This window comes from Botrytis byssoidea (genome assembly GCF_014898295.1).
Source record: "Botrytis byssoidea strain MUCL 94 chromosome Unknown BBYS_044, whole genome shotgun sequence".
Classification (NCBI taxonomy): Eukaryota; Fungi; Ascomycota; class Leotiomycetes; order Helotiales; family Sclerotiniaceae; genus Botrytis; species Botrytis byssoidea.
The window spans coordinates 19,507-42,437 of NW_024065885.1; the positions used below are offsets into that span (position 1 = coordinate 19,507).

Consider the following 22,931-nt stretch of genomic DNA (forward strand, 5'->3'; position numbering starts at 1 on the left):
AACACTATTAATAGAGATCTACAAAACTGTACAAGGAGAAACTTTATTGGATTAAGTAAGTATGATACCTCTATAAATCAAACGAAAATTCTCAACTCGGAATACAAAATTCAAACCGTGTCATTAAGAAACCCTGCTGGGAAAACAACTTTTCGATTACGACGAACTTTAGGAACAAATGGGGTGGTTTTGGGTCCTCCTGTTTTCGTTTTGTGTTTGCTTGTTATATGGCTTGCACATGACCCTTTTTTCAGATAACCACTAGCCTTTTCATTGCAGTATGGGCAGAACCATGCAGCAGGTTCATCTTTTGGTGTTTTTGGTGCTTTTGGTGCTTTGGGTGATTTGGGTGATTTGGGTGATCTTGGTTCTGGTGATGGGATCATGAGACGATAATCTCGAGGGGGAGTGCGAAAGCGAACGTTTTTTGCTGGTGGAGGGGGTACCTCTTGCACAGAGTCATCGGAATCATCAGAAACAGACCCTCCAGGACTCATTTTATTGTAGATTCTCCAATATTCCGGCGAATCGATGCTCAATCCTTTCAAGGGATTCCGAGATTTACGAGTGCGACGCGATTCCTGCCTATTATGTTCTTTTCTTTGATTATCTGGCTCCTCTGGATCCTTGCGCTTCATTATTTTGTCCCAACGGGCTTGACTCTGACTCATTTCCTCTTCCTCTTTGGCTCTGGCCTCTTGTCTCTCTTTTCTTTGCCTCTCTTGTTTCTCCTCCTCCTTTCTCCTTTCTTCTCTCTCTTTCTCAACTCGCTCTTGATTCTCGTTCTCCCTCAACTTGCGCAATGCGAATCCTCCAGCTGCTCCTGAATATGCTTGTGGTATCAACCCATGTGTAATACGGATAAAATCATAGAAGGCTTTACCCTCTGGCGGAAGATTCTCTTTCTCAAAAAGAGTACCCTTCCACCAAGCCCGATCTTTCCAAAAAGCGGAGTTATCGTCAAGTTTATCTACGGTGGTGTTTACACCAGCATATTCAACTTGAAAAGAAGGATCACCACGTATTCGCAGGTCCTGTTCAATATCTATGTTTGGATCCAAAACAAATTTGTAAGGCTGAGCTCCCACTGGAGGCTTTGAAGCTCCAGAAGGTTTGTCCGCATCTCCCGGTGGTGGAATGTTCCTGTCTTTGTTGCTATCAACATCCACTGGCTGAACACCAACTTCTTGGGCCGCAGCTGTGTCTGGGGTATTGGCTCTGACAGGAGATGCAGGACGGGCTCTTTTACGGCTTCTCTCTTCATCAATCTCAAGAGATCGACCACGTTTACGAGCAGGTTGAGGTAGTAGTGTCTGTTTCTCCAATTCACCACCAGCGGCTGCCCTCTTTCGTGCTATTTCCGCAGCCATTTTAGCTCTCTTATCTGCACGTTGTTTGGCTATTCTACGGTCTTCTTCTTCTTCCTCTTCAATTTGAAGACGAATTTCCTCTGCTTCGGCAGTCTCAATATCAGCCAGTACCTGCTTTCTGGCCACTTCTGCGGCCTCTGCTTGTCTCTGTATCTCGACTTGTCTCTCATATTCTAATTGTTGTTTCTCTCTCGCTTGTTGACTCCTCGTGCTGTCGGGAAATAGGAAGAAACGTTTAAGCCATTTATCTGCTCTGGCTCGTAAAGTCTCAGGCTGATCTGCGGGTGGCATGTATACCTTGAGGCTCAGGTCTGAGGGAGTGTAATCATTAGGTTGCAATTCTTCCTGTGGTTCAAGAATTACGGCGGGATCGCCGGGGTTATATCGCACTTCTCCTGGCATACGTTGTCTGTCAACGAGGTTTAATGCCCTTTCACTCAATGCTAGGAGTTCTTTTGCATCAATTCGATCCTTGGGATGATATGAGAGGCATTGTAGAATCGTTCGAACCAGCGTTTTCGAATACTCCTGTTGTGTTGCGATAGGCTCTGTCAGCAGGTCTGCACCAAAATAAAGCTTCAGTCCTTGATCAGTGGGCGAGTCTGAGATGCCGATATTCCAAGCACTGTTTCCGAGTTCTCTTCCTGTTATCATGTAATATAGCAGCGCACCTATTCCAAAAATATTACAAGGTGTACCAATGCTACGTCTCTCCATGCCGGGATATTTTTGCTCCTAATAGAAATGTAAGCGCAGGATCTTGTTATCAGGTGATAATTACAAACCGGAGTTGCCCACTTTGGATCAGCACGTCCTCGGACACGAAACATCCATAATTTGTCCATAGGATCGCTGGGGACTACTGCTGCCTTTTCAAATTTCCCAAGCTATAATCAAATCAGCGCCATTCCTTCACATGAATGCTTGTACGCACTAGAAATCGTGTGCCGTTACTGTGCTCCGTTTTGGCATTGTCCATTGTACAAAATACTAGATAACTTAATGCCTGTGACTGCTTCAAAAGATTATGAAGTGCTTACTGCTTTCTGGTCTTATATCGAGATGAACCACTGCCTTGTATTGTTCTCGGGTTTCGTAACTTGCTCTTGACGAATCACCATGCTCTAGTTTCATACAGATCTTCGCCATACAACCCATAACGCTCCAAAGATCATTCTCTGAAAGATATTGTTCGCTAGGAAGACTCATTAGAGAGTGGAAGGACTACCAATTCAAAAGACTTACCCAAAATTGTTCTCTAGCCACTGATTGAGATTTCCTTGTTCATAGTAGGTTGTGTATGTCCTTCCTACTGTTTCCGGGGCAAACTCGTGAACATACGCGGGATCGAAGGTATCATCCGCGCCAGTACCCAAGTCTTCTTCATATGCTCTAGTTGGTCGGATTATATGACCGTCATCGTAGCCAGTACCTCCTCGTACGTGATCGAGAATGGACGCACCATTTTGTAGCCTTGCTTTTGCTTCAGGACTAGATGCTTGTTTTACAACAATTCTCTCTTGATGTACATTACCTGACCTTTCGATAATCCCCTTCTTGAAGACCACAATACCCTTCCCTAAAACCTTGTCCGGGATCCATCTAGACTTGGGCAATGTATCGGCGTCCGCATTGATATCCCATCCATAAACACGGTTCATCCATTCCTCCCCTCGTTTCTGATCCTTTTCAAAATCGGAAAATTTCTCCCACTCTTCAGCGGTTGGAGGTTTCCTTACACCCCTAAAGCCTCCTGGGTTAAATCTATTGGAAGCACCGGCAGCCATATCTTTGCGCAAATCTAGAAGTAAAGTGAAATCGCAATCTTCCCTCTTGGGTGTTCTTACAAAGCCATCGATAATTTAATTGATATTTCCCATGCATTATGGCAAGGCAATGAGAATTCAGCGAACAAAGGTCCTGAACCTGAAGGGTCGGAAACTGCAAATGGATGAAAGAATTTTTTTTCCTTGCATTGTGAACCAAACCCGCATTAGGAGATTGCAATAATGAGACAGAAGATTGCCGAACAATAAATTTCACCGGAATTGGATGATTCGACCAGTGTCTATTCTTCTTGGTGAATATTCGTTCGATCAGCACAAGCAGCATTATCTGATTGGTGGACTCAAACTTCCAGACTAATTGAAGAACACTCCATAGGTTACCTACCCTTTGCTCTCATGTTGCATCCTAATTTGAACGAGAACAAGCAATCGAGGAAACTATTTATTCTGAATTTGATTTCTTCTCAACATACGCACTCGCAGTATATGAAACAATAACACAAATCAAATAAGTAATAGAGACGTAATGCTATATCAATTCAGGTCTAAGGTGCGTGTGTAAAGGAGTTTTGAAAAGTTGTAGTTGAGTTGTGGTCTTCATTGGGGAGTGCTATCCTCAATAGGGTTAGTGCTCGACAAGTGATCTGATTGGACTTATTGAGAGCCATCCCGACCGAGAATGCAGGTGTCATTATTCTACCCCGTGACATATTATTTCTACCTCTGAAGTAACATTTCTTCAATTACTACTATAATGATCTTCTGAAATTGGGTTTGTTCATTAACTACTAGGTAGACTTTAAATTACTATAACCCCCCACCGAAACCCAATTATCAGATTCACCAGCGCAAAGATCAACCCCGTGCAAACAAATGATCACCAAACTTAACCCGATCCCTCGCCCAACAATCCAACATCTGTACTGTTCAAGCTAAACTTATACTTCGCCTCTAAAACATATGGGCCATCTTCCGGACCCCAGATCTGTTTTCTACCCCATTCAGGCTGGTTGATTCCATCAATCCAGTCCTCGACTTCCATGACTACACATCCATATTGCTGAATTGTACGTGGTCGATCTGAGACGTTGAAAAGTCCTTGAGTTTCTTTGAGAGCCATGGATCCGTTTTGTCCTCCGCAGGAGTATACCTGGAAAGCGTCTTGGTCGCTGTAGACGTCGACTTGGATACCGGACCAAGCGGAACGGAGACGTGCGACGGGAGATGTGTGCCATGCAGCACGAGTGGATGGATCACGGTTGGTAATATAGGCTGTGTCATATCCGGTGCAATTTGCACCGCAATTTCCTAGTAAATCTGGGTTGGAAAAGTTGGCGCCGATTTGTTTTGGAGTGCTCCAGAAATCGTTGAGTGATTGGGGTTGGTTCGCGATAATGTCTCCAGTTGGAATTAGGATACTGTCTGTACCAATTCGTTGTCCACCGTATGGCAGATAAAGAGAGTGGTTGAGAGCAGTAGCGGTCTCATTGTTGGCGAAACCATCAAGGTTCCAGTATGTCTGTTGATATGTTAGGGACTCGTGTCAAAGAAAACAACAAAATCGTTTGGGAAAGGAATAAAAAACATACGTGCGAACTCAACATGATAGGAGTTTTCTTCGTGGTAGCAATAGCAATCATCTTGAATGACCAGGTCATGTTAGTCAAAGTGTAAGTGACATAACTGACAACCTCTCCTGGAAATCCTTGTTCTCCATCAGGATCTATGGATCTCAAAATTAGCAAACCATACAAATCAGAAATCCAAAATTAGAGGAAACCCACCAGTCAAACTGAAGGTAATCGAACTCGTGGTGTGAGCAACCACAGTCCAATTTCTCCAATCCCAACCATCTGGACCACCATGCAACGTATCAACTCCCGCCGGGTTATCCGCTGTCGGATTTTCATTCGGCAACACGTTGTACGTCTCTCCATCAATAACAAAACTCGAATTCTTGATACGATTTGCGTATCTTCCCGGTACACCACCAAAATGAGGATGTTGTCTGTCTACTCCATAATAGCTTGCGTTATCGAAACCTCCGACAATATCACGCTCGATACCAGAGGTATCGTTGATGAAGAGATTGGAGATGGATGCACCGTAGGCGATGAAGTTTGCACGGATACCTGGAGCAGAGAGCTCGTATTTGCCATTGGCGTCGGGACCGAGGGAGGAACCCGCGATGGTGCTGTTTCCAGCTACTCCAGTGTAAGATTGACCGGGAGATTGAGCTGCAGCAAGGCCTGCTAGCGAGCCAAAGAGCACTGTCGATAACACCTTGATTGGCATCATGTTGTAGAGTTGCTTTACTGGGAAACAACTGGGAAACAACTGTTCAATTGGATGTGAGAGTAGAAGCTTAGAAGTGGTGTCGCTGTTATAAAGGAGCAAGTTTGGCGATGTAAAAGACGGTGTTGTGTTCGGGGGGTGAGGGTTAGGAATACAAGACTACGTCGATTAAGCCGTAGATCGCCGTCTCCACAGTGAATTTAAAAGTCGGAGTTTCTGGGGTATACTGATCATCCGATCGTTCAACTATCTCAGGAGTGAATGAACAAAGAAGCTTCCGCTTGACTATATTCTTAATTGACCCAAAGTCTACCGTGTACAGGATTCTTCTCGAAGCGTTGCGTCGTCGTACTAGATATCGCACATTAATCCACGAACAATCAACAATCACAAAAGTTTCCGAACAAAGCAAACAAAGCAATTGTTTGACAAGTCCTCCTGAGATACGAAGGGGAACTACGACTCTTATATCGCATTGATACCCCAGCTATACGACTGCCCCGCATGCATCTCACTGCATCTACCTACATCAACTCATCCATAACACTAGCATGCAGTGAAAGCTAGTCCTAGACAATCCACCTCTTTCATTCATTCAATTCGTTAATTCACCGTTTCCTCCGATCAAATGATGCGGGGGTATCATCGCTCACCTTGTACTGCAGGCTTGTCGGTGAATAGACAGAAGGTAGGACTAACCGTTTATACTTTCCTCTCTCCGAATTTCCCAGCCTGCTGCTATAAATCCCTTTCCCCGGATCCCGAATCATCGATACATAAATAAGTTCCTATTTAACCATATAAATGAATCCAGGTACAATCCTTGGCTTACCTGGAAATCCTCACGTAAAAGCTTGACTCGTTCTCCTCGTTCCTGCTCATCCCAATTCTAAATTTCCATGACGTCCCAATTCCAAGATTGTGAGTGGTGCGTTTAAACTTCCTCCCGCCATCTTTGTACTGCTTACTGGTCATCCTCGGTACTAATAAAGAATGCGGGGTTTGCCCCAACCTTGTATCGAGATACTGGGGACCCCAGATCACTCCAGTTACCAACAATTATTAAATTATACGGAGAGAAGCTTTCATCCGTATATCTGAGTGGCCAGCATTCCGTTGACATATCCGTTTGGTATATTAGTGACCTGAAGCTTGTATCCCCGCATCTCCTACCCTGTACTATTCGCGCGCATAAACTACCCATCATTGATCTCTACTCTCCACGGAAAATCTTCTGACCGATAGGCCAGCGCGATCCAACAATTTGTACTCCATGCGCCATGTACCTAGATATGCAGGTATGCGTTCATATACTTGTTATTGATGTGGTATCGCATGAGCGTCGTACCACACTGGCTTACGTGATAATTGGAATGATGGACGAGACGAGTGAACTTTAGTTACAATACTGCAGTGAGTTCTACATAAGCTATACACGTATCAAAATGGACAATTATGCTAAAAGATTCATTGTTGTCCACCACTTCGATTTCCGTTCTTTATAATATCTACACAAGCGCGCTCGATTTCAAAGCAAAGGATTTCCGAGAGATATATTTGACAAGACTAAACACGCTCTTACACACTTCTGAACTAACCCTCCACTACAGCTTCCCGCCCAGCATATTCATGCTCATGCATCAATCAAATTCTCCTCTTGCCCATCTTTCGCCTTTCCTTCCTCACTGTTGTCCGTTGTATCCTTGTTGCTAGCACGTCCCTTGCCCTTGCGGTCAGCTGCAGATCGTTGGTAGAACTCGGCCAAAACCTTTTGTGGGATGCGGTTGAGCAATTCCTTGGGGTAAATGCGGAGTAAGCTCCATGCTTGATCGAGAGACTCATAAATGGTTCTGGATTCGTAGGCAGATTGTGAAATGAAAGTACGCTCGAATTTCTCCAAGAACTCCAAAGATAGCTTATCCTCTGAAGACAAAGCCTCTTCACCAACGACAGCCTTCATTGATGCTGCATCACGACCAATGGCATATTTAGCGTACAACTGGTTGGAAACATCACCATGATCCTTTCTGGTGAGCTTCTCTCCGATAGCAGACTTCATAAGACGAGAGAGTGACGGCAAAACGTTGATAGGTGGGTAGATACCACGGTTGTATAATTGGCGATCGATGAAAATTTGTCCCTCAGTAATATAACCAGTCAAATCGGGAATAGGGTGAGTAATATCGTCGTTAGGCATAGTCAAGATAGGAATTTGAGTAATGGATCCGTTTCGACCCTGGACACGACCAGCACGTTCATAAATGGTGGACAAATCCGTGTACATGTAACCTGGGTAACCACGACGACCTGGAACTTCTTCACGAGCAGCTGAAACCTCACGAAGGGCATCACAGTATGCGGTCAAATCAGTAAGAATAACCAAACAATGCTTCTCCAATTGGTAGGCGTAGTATTCGGCGGTGGTAAGGGCAAGACGAGGAGTAATGATACGTTCAATCCTATGGAGCATTAGTCTGGTGGTCTACAGTGACAGAATGATATAGGACTTACGTAGGATCGTTAGCCAAATTCAAGAAGAGAGTGACACGCTCAAGACTTCCGTTCTCTTCGAAATCACGGGTGAAGAAACGCGCAGTTTCCAAGTTGACACCCATAGCTGCGAAAACAATGGAGAAGTTCTCCTCATGTCCATCGTGGGTACCTTTGTTTGTAACACCTTGTTTCTGTACCAAACCAGCTTGTCTACAAATTTGAGCGGCAATTTCGTTATGCGGTAAACCTGAAGCAGAGAAAATAGGGATCTTTTGTCCACGAGCAATGGAGTTCATCGTATCGATGGCAGAGATACCAGTTGAAATCATCTCTTCGGGGTATACCTAATATAAATTAGTCAAGAATGCGAAATCCAACCTGCTCGTCTTACTCTTGAATATGGATTGATAGGACTTCCGTTGATGTCCAAATAATCTTCTGCCAACACCTTTGGTCCCTTATCAATCGCTCTTCCAGATCCATCGAAGATTCGACCCAACATATCCTCAGAAACACCGAGTTTGAGACTTTTTCCTGTGAACTCGACAGTAGACTATCAAAGCGTTAGCAACGGTCGCAGGTACTGCGTGTAGAGCCTTGCTATACCTTCTTCACATCGATACCGTGAGTGCCCTCGAAAACCTAGCCGCTGGTTAGTATAAAGTGTTGGTTTACATCGAATTCTCAATTTCGTACTTGGACAACTGCTCGATCACCTGTGGATTTATAGAATTAGCAAGTAGTTCAGCATGATCAATGGCACAAATACCACATACCTCTAGCTTCCAACACTTGTCCTGACCTCTGTGTGCCATCAGGTAGCGTCAAGCTAACGATCTCATTGTATCTTGGGAATTTGACCTGCGATATTATCAGAGAACGCTCAAAGACCCCCTATCCATCTTCCTCCACACTCACATTCTCCAAAATAACCAAGGGACCATTGATACCACCGATAGTGTTATACCTGATTCGAGGCGTAACACTGTACGACGACGACTCTCTTGGATCTCCCATTGTGGCGATCTGGTGTGCGATTTATCTGAGTTGTGAGAAGGAAAATTGGAGAATATGCTTCAGCTCATAAGAAGCTCCAGCGATTGTTGTGCTGGTTAGTTTCGTAGATGACGAGCTTGGTTTGTTTGAGAGGTTGGAGAGCTTGAGATGCTTCAGAGTGGAGCTTAGCTTGTTTGAATCGAGGCAATTGCGATAAGCGACAAGGTTGACCAATATCACGTGATAATTCGCTCCTGGCGGCAAGTCGAAGTGCCAAGTTCTCTCTTGATTTGGTTTAAGGAATCAGTGAAAAAGCATTTCAAAGTACGCAGTAAGGCTATGTATATTCGTTTGAGGTCGTCAAATCATTCCGGGAATCGCATTTCAGCTAGCTATGCTATACATGCACTATTTCACGATCGTGCTCCGTTTTCCGCAATTCCCACCGAACGCCAGTCATCCATCTCAATTTGTCATATACAGTTCTGACCCTTCTGAAGGTATCCATCGCGTTAGTTATGGATATCATTTACGACTTCTTGCACCAATCACAGCCTTTCCAACGCTACTTGCATTCGGCTTCCCAATTTCCCCAGTAATCCATTGTCCAATATCAGCCAATGCATCTAAATCAACGCCAGTCTGCATCCCCATACTCTCTAATAGGTAAACCATATCTTCTGTGGCTACGTTTCCAGTGGCCCCAGGACTGTACGGACACCCACCTAGCCCCCCTACACTACTATCGAAAGTTCTGATACCATGCTCCAAGCTCACAACAGTGTTGATCAATGCCTGTCCATAAGTATCATGAAAGTGCATTGCGATATCCTCGTTCAGTATTCCCGCTGATTGCATTGTACGTAAAAGCTTCTGAGTCTTAGGTCCCGTACCCATTCCAGTCGTGTCTCCGAGATCAATCTCATCCGCTCCCATTTCCAATAATTCTGTCGCTATTTCCGCCACTCGGTGGGGATCTACATTGTCGCCTTCGAATGGACAGCCTAGCACAACTGATATGTAGGCGCGAACTCGCATTCCAGCTGCCTTTGCACCTTGTATGACTTCTTCAAATCGTTTTAATGATGTAGCGATGTCACAATTAAGGTTCTTTTGTGAAAATGACTCAGTTGCTGCTGCAAAAACGGCCATCTCAATATATGGCTTATTGGGAGACGACTTGAGTTTCTCCGGACCATCATCAAGAGGCACGTCGGCAGTATTGTATGCGTTTCGGTTTTGAGACAATATATTCAGGGCTTTGTCAAGACCCTTCCTATTGGGTGCCAGGAAGGAGTATCTGAGTGGATTGGTCGATCGATTATTATTTTGCAAAACATGTTCGAGAATCTCACTCGCATCTGCCATCTGCCAACATCCTAAAGTCAGTCACTGTTGATCTAACTTTCAAGACTCCCAACTTACCTGTGGCACCCATTTCGGCGCAACGAAAGAACCAGCTTCGATATCCTGCAAGCCCGTCTTTGCAAGTCTTTCAATCAACCTGATTTTCGTTGCTAAAGGTATAATTGTTTTCTCGTTCTGTAAACCATCTCGGGGTCCAACTTCCACCAATTTTACACGATTGTCACCATGTTTTTGATTCCCATTTGTTTCGCCTACCAGAGGATCGACTGCTGTTGCGAGATGTCGCAATTGACGAAGCTGTGAACTAGCATTTCGGCATTGAAATATGCGCCGTGATAACATCATGAATAAAGTTGCATTGTCCAATTTACTTATTACTGGTGGTTTTGTTTTTGAGTAGAGCTTGATGGTTCATCTGGGGAATTGTGCGGGGAGAGCTCGATACATGGGCCGACGTTAAGCCGATTTCTCTCTGGTTAGGACCAGCCAATAGTGAAGAGACAACTGACATTTCATCCCCCATAATATTCCGCGAATAACCGTCCAGTTCTCCGAGTAGACTCTGGCATTACTTGTGTCTCTTTGCAAGATGGAATAGCCTCTATATGGACAAATAACGTATATGAACGCAAATTACCCTCGATTTTTGGACATTCGATCTCCCTTCACCAGATCTATTATTAGACGAGTCAATAAGTACTCAATATTCATCGTTGGAAATCACACATAACACGTAAAACAGCGAGTGATATCAAATTTAATTAAAAAAAAAGGTATAAAAGTTCTATTTTCCATTTTCCGTATCAATTAACTATAGTTAAGCGCTTCAAAGTAGCTCAAGAAACTCCCCTAAAAGTCCATTCAATCACCCATTACATCATAGCCGCACCATCGATACCAATGACCTTTCCGTTAACCCACTCACCATCTTGACTTGCCAAGAAGCAAACAACTCTGGCAATATCGATGGGGAGACCGACTCTGTGGAGTGGCGACCAGGTAGCGGCATACTCATCGACTTCATCGTCGTTGAGGTTGGCGCCGTTAGGAATGTATTCACGGCAGACCTTGTGGTACATATCGGTACGGATTCCACCTGGAGCAATGCAGTTGACGGTGATCTTCTTGTCACCAAAGTCTAAAGGATTGTTAGTACGGTGCTTGTGTGGGAGAAGAGACAGGAGATAAACATACCAATAGCCATGCAGCGGACGAAAGTCTCGATAGCACCCTTGGAACCAGAGTAGACAGTGTGTTGAGGAACACCCTTAGCTTGACCAGTGATGGAACCCATCATGATCAAACGACCTCCAACTTCCAAGTTCTTGTAAGCCTCTCTGGCAACGAAGAATTGACCTCTGGTGTTGATGTTCATGACACGGTCGTATTCCTCCTCAGTAACATCCTTGATATGTCCGAAGGTAACGACACCAGAGTTGGAGCAAACAATGTCGAGTTTACCCCATTGCTTCTTGGCTTGAGCAAAAAGGTTGATGATATCAGAGACGACGGAAACATTTCCTTGTAGGGCAACTGCCTCGGAACCGGCCTTCTTGATAGTGTTGACGACCTCTTGAGCAGCGGCATCGGAGTTGGCGTAGTTTACAATAACTTTTGCGCCGCGACGACCGAGCTCACAGGCCATTTCGGCACCGATACCACGACCTGGTTTGCAATGTTAGAATGGAACCTGGGAAGGAAGGGTAAGATCACGTACCTGATCCAGTAACCAAAGCAACTTTGCCCTTCAGGCTGGCGCTCTCAAGACCGAGAGGACCTGGGACCTTGGTGTAATCGATCTTCTCCTTAGTGCCATTGGTGGCTCCGTTTGATCCGTTTGTAGCAGACATTTTGGTTGATGTTTTGGAAGATTTGTTTTGTGAGAAAAGTACGTGAATGAAATGGGTATTAAGAGTATTGCAAGATTAAAGCAGAAGAAAATGAAGTAAAGATGATGATGATAAAGATTCTACTTCCTGAGAACTTACGGTCTCTATATATCATTTCTGTGCAGCTAAAAATACCAACAACACAAGTCAAGTGAAGTCAAAGCAGACCTAAGGTAAGCCGTCACCTCAATGCGCAAACACAAGGATTGACACTTTCCATATCTGATCTCGCTCTCTTCAAAGTCCGTGAGGAGCGAGCTTGCGAATGAGACTATAATTTCCTGCATATATTAGAAAGTGTCCGTCGAACAGCGATGATCGTGCTGGACTTGCTGATACATATGCGATGCGAAGAATAGCACGGCTTGTTGTGTCAAAGTTTGGATGGTTTTGCGGCTGATGTAGCGGATCCGAGATTTGACGTTGTGCCGCCCTGCCGAAATAGTGAAGTGGTTTACGGACTTCCAGCTTCAAATTGATGAATTGATAGATAAATGGTGAGGTGAGATTCCAGTCAATAAGCCATGGCATGTTGTTGCTGGGGAAGTGATAATACAAGATGTACTCAGCTCGGCTTTTCCATGGCAGTCTGCACATCTGACCTCGGTTACCTTGCAAAAGCCCCTTCATCGACGTGAACGAGATAATTTGGCCATTGGGTATCCATAAATTGACTATCTGTAGACTAGAAAAGAGTATACAACTGTCAATGTCGTGTACTGAATAAAAACAAAATAAAACTCCATTTTCCATGTACGATAGGGTCAAAGATAGAAGTTAGCGGGGGTCGATCATAGTCCGTGCATGGGTCCATTCCCATGTCTATTATCCAATAATCAAGCTAATCAATGCTTCATGTATCAAGACCTTCTCTATGGTTCTTCAAATGGCTGGGTTTGGGTCAAACGCCCACACCATCCTGTGGGGTTGTCCGATCAATTGAAGTTATGACAAGCACCACGCACTACACACTACTCAGATACACACTACTCGGATTGTTTGTCAAACGCGAAGACCGAAACCGAAAGAGAAAGAGAGGAAATGGAAGAGGTATGTTTCATGAAATGGTATTCTCACTGACGTCTGTTGTGATTTGGAAGCATTTTTTTAAGGCGATGCTCCTTATATTTCGGCATGTTTATTTGCAAGGTGAAATTTGGAAATAGTCCAGCTCCCGCCTTCGAGACCGCTATCAATAGCTGCAATTCCTCAAAACTCAAGTCCATCATCTTCGATCTTTTGGCAATAGAGGCGCTGGCTCGATACAACACATGAAGGCTCCAATTATCTAACTTAGTATACTAATATGGTATAAGTAGATGCAAGCCAAAGAGCTCGAATCGCGATATTTCGGCCTTCGTGTGCTCGTGTCATCAGCGCCTAAATGCTCCGTAGTCTTGAATGATCCGAGCCCACGTCCACGTCCATTAGCACGGCCCTGCGCTTCGGGAGCTAAGTACTATACACACGACGGGATTCGCGCTTTCATCTTCTAGAAGTCTTTTATAGAAGCTCTAGGTAATCAGAAGACTGCTAACATTCGTTTGACTTTGTGTTCTCCCGTATTCAAACTTGGCAATGCTGGGCGATGCTGGGCGGTGGAAATTGCCACGTGACGTGTGCCTTGGAGTACATCCAAGTGAATCTCCTGAGGAATTGAAGCTGTATTTATGATGTGTAGATGGCGGGTGAATTATTTGATTTCCGAACTTTGAAGCAGTGCATTGTTCAAACTTCATACAGCTGTTGGCTCTGGATATAATGTTAGATATGGCTGACGCATGTCGTGGAAGTGTGCTTTAGCCCGACTGATTGGGAATCTCAACTGCTGCCCGTTGCCCCATTTCAATGATTTCGATTTCGGTCAAACGAGGTTGTATTGGAAGGATAGATCACCCACAACGTCCTCAGTTGGTATCACCGTCGACGCGTTAGTGACACAACCGTCGTACGATGATACACATCGCGGCAATTCTGTCAAACAGGACACGAAAGATCAATCTGACGTAGAGAAACAGAAGCTAATAAATAAATAGTGTATTTTTGGTATCGTAATGTAGAACCAATTGAATATTCTAGTGCTGGTATAAATAAGTATGAAGAATAATCATTCTTCATGCGCTTTTGAAAATCCCCACCCATGGTCTAGTTCCCCCGGAAAGAAATCCTGCGATCGTTCAAGATTCGCTCGGAAAGGGCTTTCTACCCCATACAACATAACTGCAAAGGTTAGCATGGCATGATTTATGTGATGATCAGAACTTACATAGGAATATATGCGTGAATATTCCTGTTCCTCCCAGATTCCTTTGCTTTGAGAAGTAATTCCTTGACCTCTTCCTCATTCATATTCGATCCCTCTACTACAGTCCGTGTGGTTGAATACAACCATCGCTTTATGTCCTTTTGCATCATTGCACCGATTTGCTTCTCTTTTGCCCCTATCGCCCAATCATTTATCGGATTGTGGTAGACTGTCTCTGTTACCTCTTCGAACCCAATATCTTCCAGCCATTCCATGTATTTTGGGATATTAGTCCAAGGTCTGCTGCCAGCCTCGCCCGCGTCAACACATGCTTCGAACCATCTGGCAATTCCACTACTTTCCATTGAGTCGTCAATGGAAGCTAGCGGGAGTTTTGCATCGAGAATCTGGAAATAACCGCCAGGCTCAAGGGCATTGTAAGCCATTCTGAAGACCTCTTTCTGGTCACTGAAACACATCATCAGATCACGCATGTGGACGAGATCAAATTTGTGTGGAAAGTCCCATGCTTCCTCAGCATCAGCAACGACAAATTTGCAGTTTTCGGGTGTACTGTTCAATACTTAGCCAAAGCTCACTAATATTGAAGAATGAGCTTACTTTTCACGTGTCGAAGGGCTAAGGTCGGTTCCAATAACTTGCGTATTTGGGAACTCAGTAGCTGTTTTGGTTAGGGTTGCATTCGGACGATCAAGCTTGACATTACTTACCAAATTCAACTGCCCATATCCCATGTCCAGTCCCAACACTAAGCAGAGGTTAGTAACTGTAACTGACAGCTTTAAGATGAAGAACCCTCCAATGATGTATCTGAGTGTGGTAAGGCACAATATAAGGCTGAGTGATGGGGATCACGGGACTAAAAAATGAAGAGCTTTACTGACTCTAGGACATGCTTCACCTCTTCTGGGTTCAAAGGTGGCAAGTATATTTTTCCATCCATCATAACTTTCAGCAACTGGTGCTGAAGATCTGGCCAAAGTGAGCTTCTGCACAACAAAACAAACACACATATGATTAGAATCTACTGACCTAACCTATCTTGTTCGAACTAGCAAAGTACATCTTTCAGCCAGGGCATTTCTCGAGTTGGAGCACAACTCTTACCTTATCGATAGGAAATTTATATTCTACGAGAGTTAAGTTAATATCCTGCATCGTGCTATGTGCGGAGGATGAGACAGAGGACTTACTTTTATCTTTATCTTCGTGAAATGTTCTCGTCGTTTCCGGGCCATATTCTTCTTCACTATCGGAGAAATATGTATCGGCAACCTTGAAAGCATTAGTATGTCCTGCATATATCTTATGTAGTTGAATAAATCCGGAGGCCACGAACTGCGGGATCAACTTCTAGCTCAACGGCCGTCGTTTCTGTAACCACAATATCAAACCCGAACATGATGGCGAACTTCGTATATACTTTGTATCGATGACTAAAACGGCGTGCAGAAGTAACTTTTTCGAGGAAACACTTGATATATATGAATGATATTGTGGATGCAAGAGTTTAAGAAGTTAACGATGTTTATCAAAGGTGGGATTTCATGTCAATTTTCTAACGATTGGAGCAAGCGATGAAGATCCCCAAAATGAAAATATCGAATTCTAATTTCTCTTACTCCCACTTTGCACGCGCAACAAAAATAGAGTTTGAAGCTTTTGTGGTTCTGGAACGCTACCGATAAAAATATGTAAGACTGGCAACGGTACTGACCACAGTTCGCAATGCAAATAAGATCGAGCATCGGTACTGTGCTGTATTTCAATCAATATTTGTGCCGCCTATGAAGAGACGTAACTTCCCTTAACCCCTGGTTCCGGGGATGTATTTCCTTGTACCCCATGGTTCAAATTCGGTACTTAGCGTGGGCACAACGGACGCTCGATTCAAAATGGTCAATTTTCGTTTTTTGAGAGATTCGTTATTCGAATCTTTGGGGATATAAACTAGTCATGTAGAGACAGTCTAGACATTCTAGATACATTACTGGACCAAGTAGTTGTTCGTAACCGATCAGATTGTAGCCTTGAGAAATGTTTGGCGATGAATTACGATATTGTACCGGTATGTAAATTCAGCCCACCCGCCCACCAGCCCACTAGGTGCCATAGCACACTCAACACTATATGAGTTGTGGAGGCTCGAAGTTCTAATACATGTCGTAAAACTTGTACATGTAACGTTAAGCGACTTAAGTTAGGCATCTAAAAGTGGAATCTATTATATATCACCTAACAAAGATATGTACCTAGCTAATGCTAGGGCTAATACTATGGCTAATGTAACATAGCAGAACTTGATCAGCCATGCTCGCCATGCTCAAAGGTGTATCCATATGTGTATACATACATACGAAGCAGAACGAAGGAGGCTCTAATAAATCTTGCATGTCGTCGAACATATGCAGCCTTCAACTGTCTAACTTTACTCAAGTAGAATCACCCTGTCAGATGAGGCTTATCAGGGGCTTCAATCGCTAGACCTTCCTTCTGAATACCTAGATGCAAATGCATCATCAGAGCCACACACACCCAAAATTTAAATGCTGTCAATTTCATTTCATTTATTTAATCGCATTGATCGCATTAAAATCGTCTAATCCACTATGGTTAACTCAATGAAGGTAAAGCTAATCTATCGGATTACTGTACGATGAAATTCTTCCAGAAGGTACGGACGGAGTATACCCATCATAAAAACTGTTGATAAAGAATGAAAGCCTGAATGAGAATGCGTATGTGGTTTATTCTTCATCTCCCAACACGAATGATATTCTACACAAAATCCATCATCTCATGTTCGAGTCGGCAAGCGTCAGGATTCGAGCCCCGATTGTAGGCAGGACCGTCAGCTTCGATCAATCAATTTACGGTAAAGCGCCACCATGCTGATTGCTTCCCGTCTTGTATCCTCTGAGTTCGCCTCATTCTCAATCAATATGAGCAACTTCACCCACAACCACGTATGTGGACAATACCATCGACTGTTTAATTGAATCTTGGCAACAAGGAAAATGTCAGGATGGATGCTTCCATGTACAGGTCTTTGACGATTGATGAATACCAAATACGAGTCGTACATCTCCTTCCAAAATTTTGCATGGAATCAGATCACACCTTAAACGTGCATATTGAATGCGAATTGAGATGTGTAAGTTTTACTGACAGGCCTCAGTATGAAGCTTTGTCGTATGAATGGGGTTCACCACGAGATCGCCGGATGATCTTTATTAATGGGCAGAAATGTTTAGTTCGAGCCAATCTTTGGTCCGCGCTTAATCAATTAAGGAACGAATATACAGAACGAATCCTTTGGGTAGACGCACTCTGTATCAATCAACATGATACATTTGAGCGAAACCATCAAGTGGGGCAGATGAGCAAGATTTATGAACAAGCGACAAGAGTGATTTGTTGGATAGGCGTTGATGAAGGGGTAGAGTTTTCTTCCGCTCACAATGTCGATACGACGGAATTCGTTCCATCCATTGCGATCAGGACTCTTCAAGCTCTCAGTCGGTCAGGTAGACGATCAGACCAAAAATTACCTACCACAGGACTGCCCTATGCGCTCTTGCCTACAAGCCCAAGTCGCTCCCTGGAATCATTATGTCGATTGTTCTATCGCCCATACTGGAAACGACTCTGGATCATCCAAGAGTTAACTCTGGCCAAAGAAATATTGGTTCAGTGCGGTGAATATAATTTCGAATGGAAAGATCTTGCTCGATGTTGTGATAATCTAGACCAAATCTCTGAACATTGGTTGACTATTCGAGACAAGAAAGTATACAGATTGGTCTGTAAGATCAAGGATAGTATCCCATGCCGGTTACATCGGCAAAGGAAGGAGAGACAAACGCACGGGGAGCGCGCACATCCACTTCTTGAGCTTCTCTTTACATACAGCGAAGCACAATGCGAAGATATTCGTGATAAAGTTTTTGGACTGCATAGTCTTACCCATGACTGCTGTAAACGAGAAATACCGGTCGATTATGGAATCTCAGTTCTCGAGATATGCTCAAGGGTTCTGAACCATCATTTTTCTGAGCATCAATCACCACTGTTTTACACAGCTAGGCATACGACCGCGGCGCTACATAGGCTTCTAAAGGCGCCAAAACCAGATGAATACTTGCAACGGAAAATGCTAAATTCTACAGCCAAAGCCACACTGAAATTCAACGGCACTCTAGAAGGTACCATCTCATGGTTGAGTCCCGCATCCGACGATCTACCACTCACAGAATGGGTCCTGCCTCATCAAGGCCACGAAACGATTATAGCAGAAGTGGCTCAAATCCATGAAAAAATGAACGCATTAGGATTCACAAAAAATCTGGACACGTACCGGCTCTCCCACATCGGCCATGCCAAATACAGCCGCGCAATTCCAAAGGGTAACTCATATATCGAACTCCACTCGCCCATCACAAACAACATCTCCAGCCCAAGCGACAAACCATCTTCAAGTTCTTCCAACCTCGGAAACAAACTTTTAGGTTTCGCAAGTAGCAAAATACAGCAAGCGATAAAATGGCGCGATCTCGATATCACGTTTCGTAAAGGCCTCGATTGGACTCCAATTATTGGAGGAACAGATAGTAAAACTCGCGTGCGCATCTCTATCTCGAGTGAAAATTTACTGCACTACGTGCCGCATAATGCAACCACAGGTGATCTGATGTGTCAAATTGATGATAGTGATACGATACTAATATTGAGATGGGATGCTACTGGAAAGGAGGGGAATGGTAGGTATGTGGTTGTGGGAAGGGCAAGCGAGGTACCGCATGCGGGGAGGAGGGAACAGGAAATCTCGAGGTATGGAGCGAGGGAAAGAGTCAGAGTTTGGTTGGATGCTCCGACATTGCAATTGTTGAGTTGGGAGGAGGCCTAGTTTTTGAGTGATTCGCTTTGGAGATGGGCTCGAGATATTGGATTCCTGGCTGTCAGTGGGTTATGATTATATGTACTCTAATGATTGATGAAATAAGCCTTGGACACAAGGGAACTTGGGCAAAGTATCAGTGCACTAATGGAAATGGGAAACGGTACGGTGTTTACATCAGGGTAAATTTTTATAATTTCTAACTTGATACATTACGCATCACGTTTCTCGTGAAAGAGTCAAGAACTAATGATATGCTATAAACCCCGACTCTATGTATAGCACATTCCTCATAGTGATTTATCAATAGCAAACTAAGTACCTACACTACTACCACACTGTACAATGTATTACTATACCTAAGTATCCCCAATATCTAAATCTCACCTCCCAACCCAACGCAACAATCTCAATACATAGCTAGAGCTGCCCACCACCACCGGCGACGACAACAACAGACGACAAAATCAAAGACCAAGGCCATTAAAAGATAAAAACATCTACAATGTCCCAACATTTACCCACTAACCATGCCAAGCAAGTTAAATCTAGATAAGATAACCTAGATAAATACCCGCAGTTCGAATTGTAGTGTCGGATTAGTCAAACAAGATATTGTTCGCGAAGAACAGAGGATACCTAGGCGTGCAAAGGGGATTTTTGAGATTTGGAGGAAGATAAAGGGGAGAGGGAGGGGTGCGCATCGTGCTATTCTTGTGTTCTTAATTCTACGTTGGTGTTTGAAAGAATTGGACGTTGGGTGTTCCATCTTGCTATATGAAGAGAAGCGAATGAACAAAAATGAAAAACGAACCCACCCAAATCCCGCCGCTCAAGTAATCCTCACCCTCCCTTCTCACCGCCATCTCGGAATCGGTAATTTGATCCCCTCGTGGGTTATTCGAAAAGTGGATGAACTCGGATTAGATTGCCATGTGGAAGGTTCGCGTACAGGTGTTGCTCTATATACCGAGCATGGGTTTGAAAAGATTCGGAATGAGGAAGGTACGCCATATAAAGAAGAACATTCGAAGAGCGAGGAGTGGAAAGGGTTTGACGAGGAGCTGGTGGAAGTTTTGACGGTTATGCGGAGGCCTTGTAGGAAGCTTTGAGGATAGACTAGGAGAGATTGGTTGTGGTTGGTTGTGGTGAGTTGCAGATTGAAGGTTGCGAGAGAGAAATTTTGATTGATCTGGAGAGAGTTAACATCGACTCTTTGCTAGCCAACGCACTTTATTGTTGCGATAATAAGAACTCTAGGTATTGTGAAATCAATGACGGAGATTGGTAGGAGCAAGTCTTGTATTCTCGTCGAACAGAGAGGATTGATTATAACAGCATTAGCTGGTCAATCCCACGATTTATTCATAGCAAAGTTCTAGATATAAGGTTCCTGTAAAATTTCTCATACAAATACCTAGGTAACCTTCACCATGGTACAAAACAAGAGATGAGCTATCTATCTGGCAATAAATGCCGGCCGCAATTTATGAAAGCTAAATAACATGATGAGCTTCACAATGAGATCACAGCAGAGATTGTTCACCACGGCTAGTGAAAGTGTCAAAGTCATAAAAGTCCATTTAATGAGACTGATATATACTCGCATTTAATTAATATAATTACATTGCAAGAAAATGCTATCGATAGGTATATATCAAGCATTCTAACCCATTTTGTATACGCTCAACGCCACTAAACGCCGTTCTATGCCGCATGCAAGCAATCCACTTGGGTACCATAAACTTTCAATACATTAATTTGGCGAATCTACTTCGCCATGAATCTGAGCTCCTTGTGGCTCCTCTACTGGAGAAGTAACGATCCTCATTGCTTCAGCTAAAATGCTGAACCCCTCTTCGATTTCTTGCTCGGTGATATTCAAACTTGGTACGAATCTCAAAGTGTTGGTTCCAGCAGTGATAATCAATAAACCTCTCTCTCTAGCAGCTGTGACGATAGGTGTGGGGTCTTGACTAAGTTGTAATCCCAAGTGCAATCCTTTGCCCCTGATTTCTTTGACCAGTTCTGGGTACTTGGATTGTAAGGCTTGGAAATGCTTCTTAAATATTTCTGACTTCTTGAGAACATCTTTTTGCAAAGATGCGTCAGAAAGTCGAGAGACAATGTAATGAGCTATCCTGGATCCTAGTGGATTTCCACCAAATGTGGTTCCGTGATCACCAACCTTGATCTTCTCCGTTACATTCTTATTGACAATTGTTGCTCCAATGGGGAAACCATTTCCGAGTGCCTTGGCAGTGGTAATGATATCTGGATGAGCTGATTTTGGCAATGAAGCATGGGCCCAGAAGGTTCCAGTTCGTGAAAGTCCACATTGAATTTCATCATAGATGAGGACTGCACCAACCTCACGACAACGAGCTGCGAGTGCGGTAAGGAATTCTTCGGTGGCCACGATAACGCCACCCTCTCCTTGAATTGGCTCTACTATAACACCACAGGTCTTCTCCGTAACCAAGTCCTTGATAGCTTCCACATCATTATATGTTCCATATTTGAATCCAGGTAACATTGGTGAAAATGGCTTCTGATATTTTGGGTTTGGCGTGGCAGACAATGACCCCATGGTTCGACCATGGAAAGAGTTTTGAAATGAAACGACTTCATATTTGTCTCCTGATGGATCAACGACCTTTCCGGTCTTTCTGGCGAACTTTATGGCAGCTTCATTAGCTTCACTGCCCGAGTTGCAAATGAAGACAGCTTGGGCATCGTGCATTGAATTGGATTCGAGAGTCTTCTCAATGAGAAGTTTAGAGAGAGCCCCGGTCCATGGATTATGATACAAGTTGGAAGTATGCATAAGAGTGGTTCCCTGATGTAGTGTGAGGAGTCAGATGAGTCACTTGAAGGAGAGTGAAGGGCAGAATTTACCTGTTCTAACATTATCTTTGCGATTTCTGGATCGCAGTGTCCTAGAGCATTGACTGCTATACCCGCTGTGAAATCCAAATATTTCCTGTTTTCCACATCCCAAAGATGACATCCGGCTCCCTTCACAAACATTGGTGGTGGTCGGACATAGGTGGCAACCATATATGGAGCTTGTTCTCCAATGAGATGTGCTGTTTGCGAATTTGGTGAAGGATCTGGATGCGATATGTTGGCCTCACTCTAGATATCGTGTTAGGAAATCGTGAAACAAGTGGCACATCAAGAAATACATCAATAATGTGCTTAGGTTCATCCCTTACATTTGTAGCATAGGCCATTGCTTGTGAGGCACTTCTTTTTATGTAGCCATTGATAACGGGTGATACATTTCCAGCTTTCAAAGCAGCTGTCACTCTTTTCGCGGACAATCGAAGAGCCATTGTGAGTTATGCAAAGAGGGAGAAAAAGAGAACGTTGTGCTGAAAATTATATCTGACTCCCAGCAACAATGATGAGTCGAACTGAAAATATATATACTAGGTATGTATCAAAGGACCAAAAAAGATACCAGGGAGAGTCAACAATCTAAGCGTTATCGGAGCTAATCATGCAATGCAAGGATAAAAAGTTTACTACGGAGTAAGTCCCCATGGAAATAGAATTTTTACCTAA

The 22,931-nt window shown here is 43.8% G+C and overlaps 9 protein-coding genes across 9 annotated transcripts; 2 read left to right on the forward strand and 7 right to left on the reverse strand.

Annotated features, from left to right (window-relative positions):
* Window positions 1–110: 110 nt before the first annotated feature.
* Window positions 111–3,157, reverse strand: EAE97_011890 (uncharacterized protein; the record flags this gene model as incomplete). The annotated part of the gene is made up of 5 exons (XM_038882404.1): window positions 111–2,105; window positions 2,156–2,257; window positions 2,305–2,360; window positions 2,411–2,565; window positions 2,616–3,157. The coding sequence occupies 5 exons, from the start codon at window positions 3,155–3,157 to the stop codon at window positions 111–113; spliced, it is 2,850 nt and encodes a 949-aa protein (XP_038726704.1).
* Window positions 3,158–4,043: 886 nt separating this feature from the next.
* EAE97_011891 (uncharacterized protein) lies at window positions 4,044–5,455 on the reverse strand (the record flags this gene model as incomplete). The annotated part of the gene is made up of 3 exons (XM_038882405.1): window positions 4,044–4,676; window positions 4,747–4,880; window positions 4,942–5,455. The coding sequence occupies 3 exons, from the start codon at window positions 5,453–5,455 to the stop codon at window positions 4,044–4,046; spliced, it is 1,281 nt and encodes a 426-aa protein (XP_038726705.1).
* A 1,630-nt stretch (window positions 5,456–7,085) lies between these two features.
* EAE97_011892 (uncharacterized protein) lies at window positions 7,086–8,962 on the reverse strand (the record flags this gene model as incomplete). The annotated part of the gene is made up of 7 exons (XM_038882406.1): window positions 7,086–7,911; window positions 7,964–8,289; window positions 8,337–8,498; window positions 8,552–8,587; window positions 8,642–8,661; window positions 8,722–8,806; window positions 8,864–8,962. The coding sequence occupies 7 exons, from the start codon at window positions 8,960–8,962 to the stop codon at window positions 7,086–7,088; spliced, it is 1,554 nt and encodes a 517-aa protein (XP_038726706.1).
* Window positions 8,963–9,466: 504 nt separating this feature from the next.
* On the reverse strand, window positions 9,467–10,651 carry EAE97_011893 (uncharacterized protein; the record flags this gene model as incomplete). Its single annotated transcript, XM_038882407.1, has 2 exons — window positions 9,467–10,309; window positions 10,367–10,651. 2 exons carry the CDS (start codon window positions 10,649–10,651, stop codon window positions 9,467–9,469), a joined length of 1,128 nt encoding a protein of 375 aa, XP_038726707.1.
* A 530-nt stretch (window positions 10,652–11,181) lies between these two features.
* EAE97_011894 (uncharacterized protein) lies at window positions 11,182–12,159 on the reverse strand (the record flags this gene model as incomplete). The annotated part of the gene is made up of 3 exons (XM_038882408.1): window positions 11,182–11,447; window positions 11,504–11,974; window positions 12,027–12,159. The coding sequence occupies 3 exons, from the start codon at window positions 12,157–12,159 to the stop codon at window positions 11,182–11,184; spliced, it is 870 nt and encodes a 289-aa protein (XP_038726708.1).
* A 2,216-nt stretch (window positions 12,160–14,375) lies between these two features.
* On the reverse strand, window positions 14,376–15,866 carry EAE97_011895 (uncharacterized protein; the record flags this gene model as incomplete). Its single annotated transcript, XM_038882409.1, has 9 exons — window positions 14,376–14,418; window positions 14,465–15,016; window positions 15,065–15,125; window positions 15,175–15,212; window positions 15,349–15,436; window positions 15,497–15,515; window positions 15,572–15,594; window positions 15,658–15,739; window positions 15,804–15,866. The coding sequence occupies 9 exons, from the start codon at window positions 15,864–15,866 to the stop codon at window positions 14,376–14,378; spliced, it is 969 nt and encodes a 322-aa protein (XP_038726709.1).
* Window positions 15,867–16,932: 1,066 nt separating this feature from the next.
* EAE97_011896 (uncharacterized protein) lies at window positions 16,933–19,370 on the forward strand (the record flags this gene model as incomplete). The annotated part of the gene is made up of 2 exons (XM_038882410.1): window positions 16,933–17,618; window positions 17,643–19,370. Exons 1-2 carry the CDS (start codon window positions 17,490–17,492, stop codon window positions 19,368–19,370), a joined length of 1,857 nt encoding a protein of 618 aa, XP_038726710.1. The 5' UTR covers window positions 16,933–17,489.
* A 496-nt stretch (window positions 19,371–19,866) lies between these two features.
* Window positions 19,867–20,473, forward strand: EAE97_011897 (uncharacterized protein; the record flags this gene model as incomplete). Its single annotated transcript, XM_038882411.1, has 2 exons — window positions 19,867–19,902; window positions 19,928–20,473. The coding sequence occupies 2 exons, from the start codon at window positions 19,867–19,869 to the stop codon at window positions 20,471–20,473; spliced, it is 582 nt and encodes a 193-aa protein (XP_038726711.1).
* A 644-nt stretch (window positions 20,474–21,117) lies between these two features.
* Window positions 21,118–22,699, reverse strand: EAE97_011898 (uncharacterized protein; the record flags this gene model as incomplete). The annotated part of the gene is made up of 3 exons (XM_038882412.1): window positions 21,118–22,200; window positions 22,260–22,499; window positions 22,550–22,699. The coding sequence occupies 3 exons, from the start codon at window positions 22,697–22,699 to the stop codon at window positions 21,118–21,120; spliced, it is 1,473 nt and encodes a 490-aa protein (XP_038726712.1).
* Window positions 22,700–22,931: the final 232 nt, after the last annotated feature.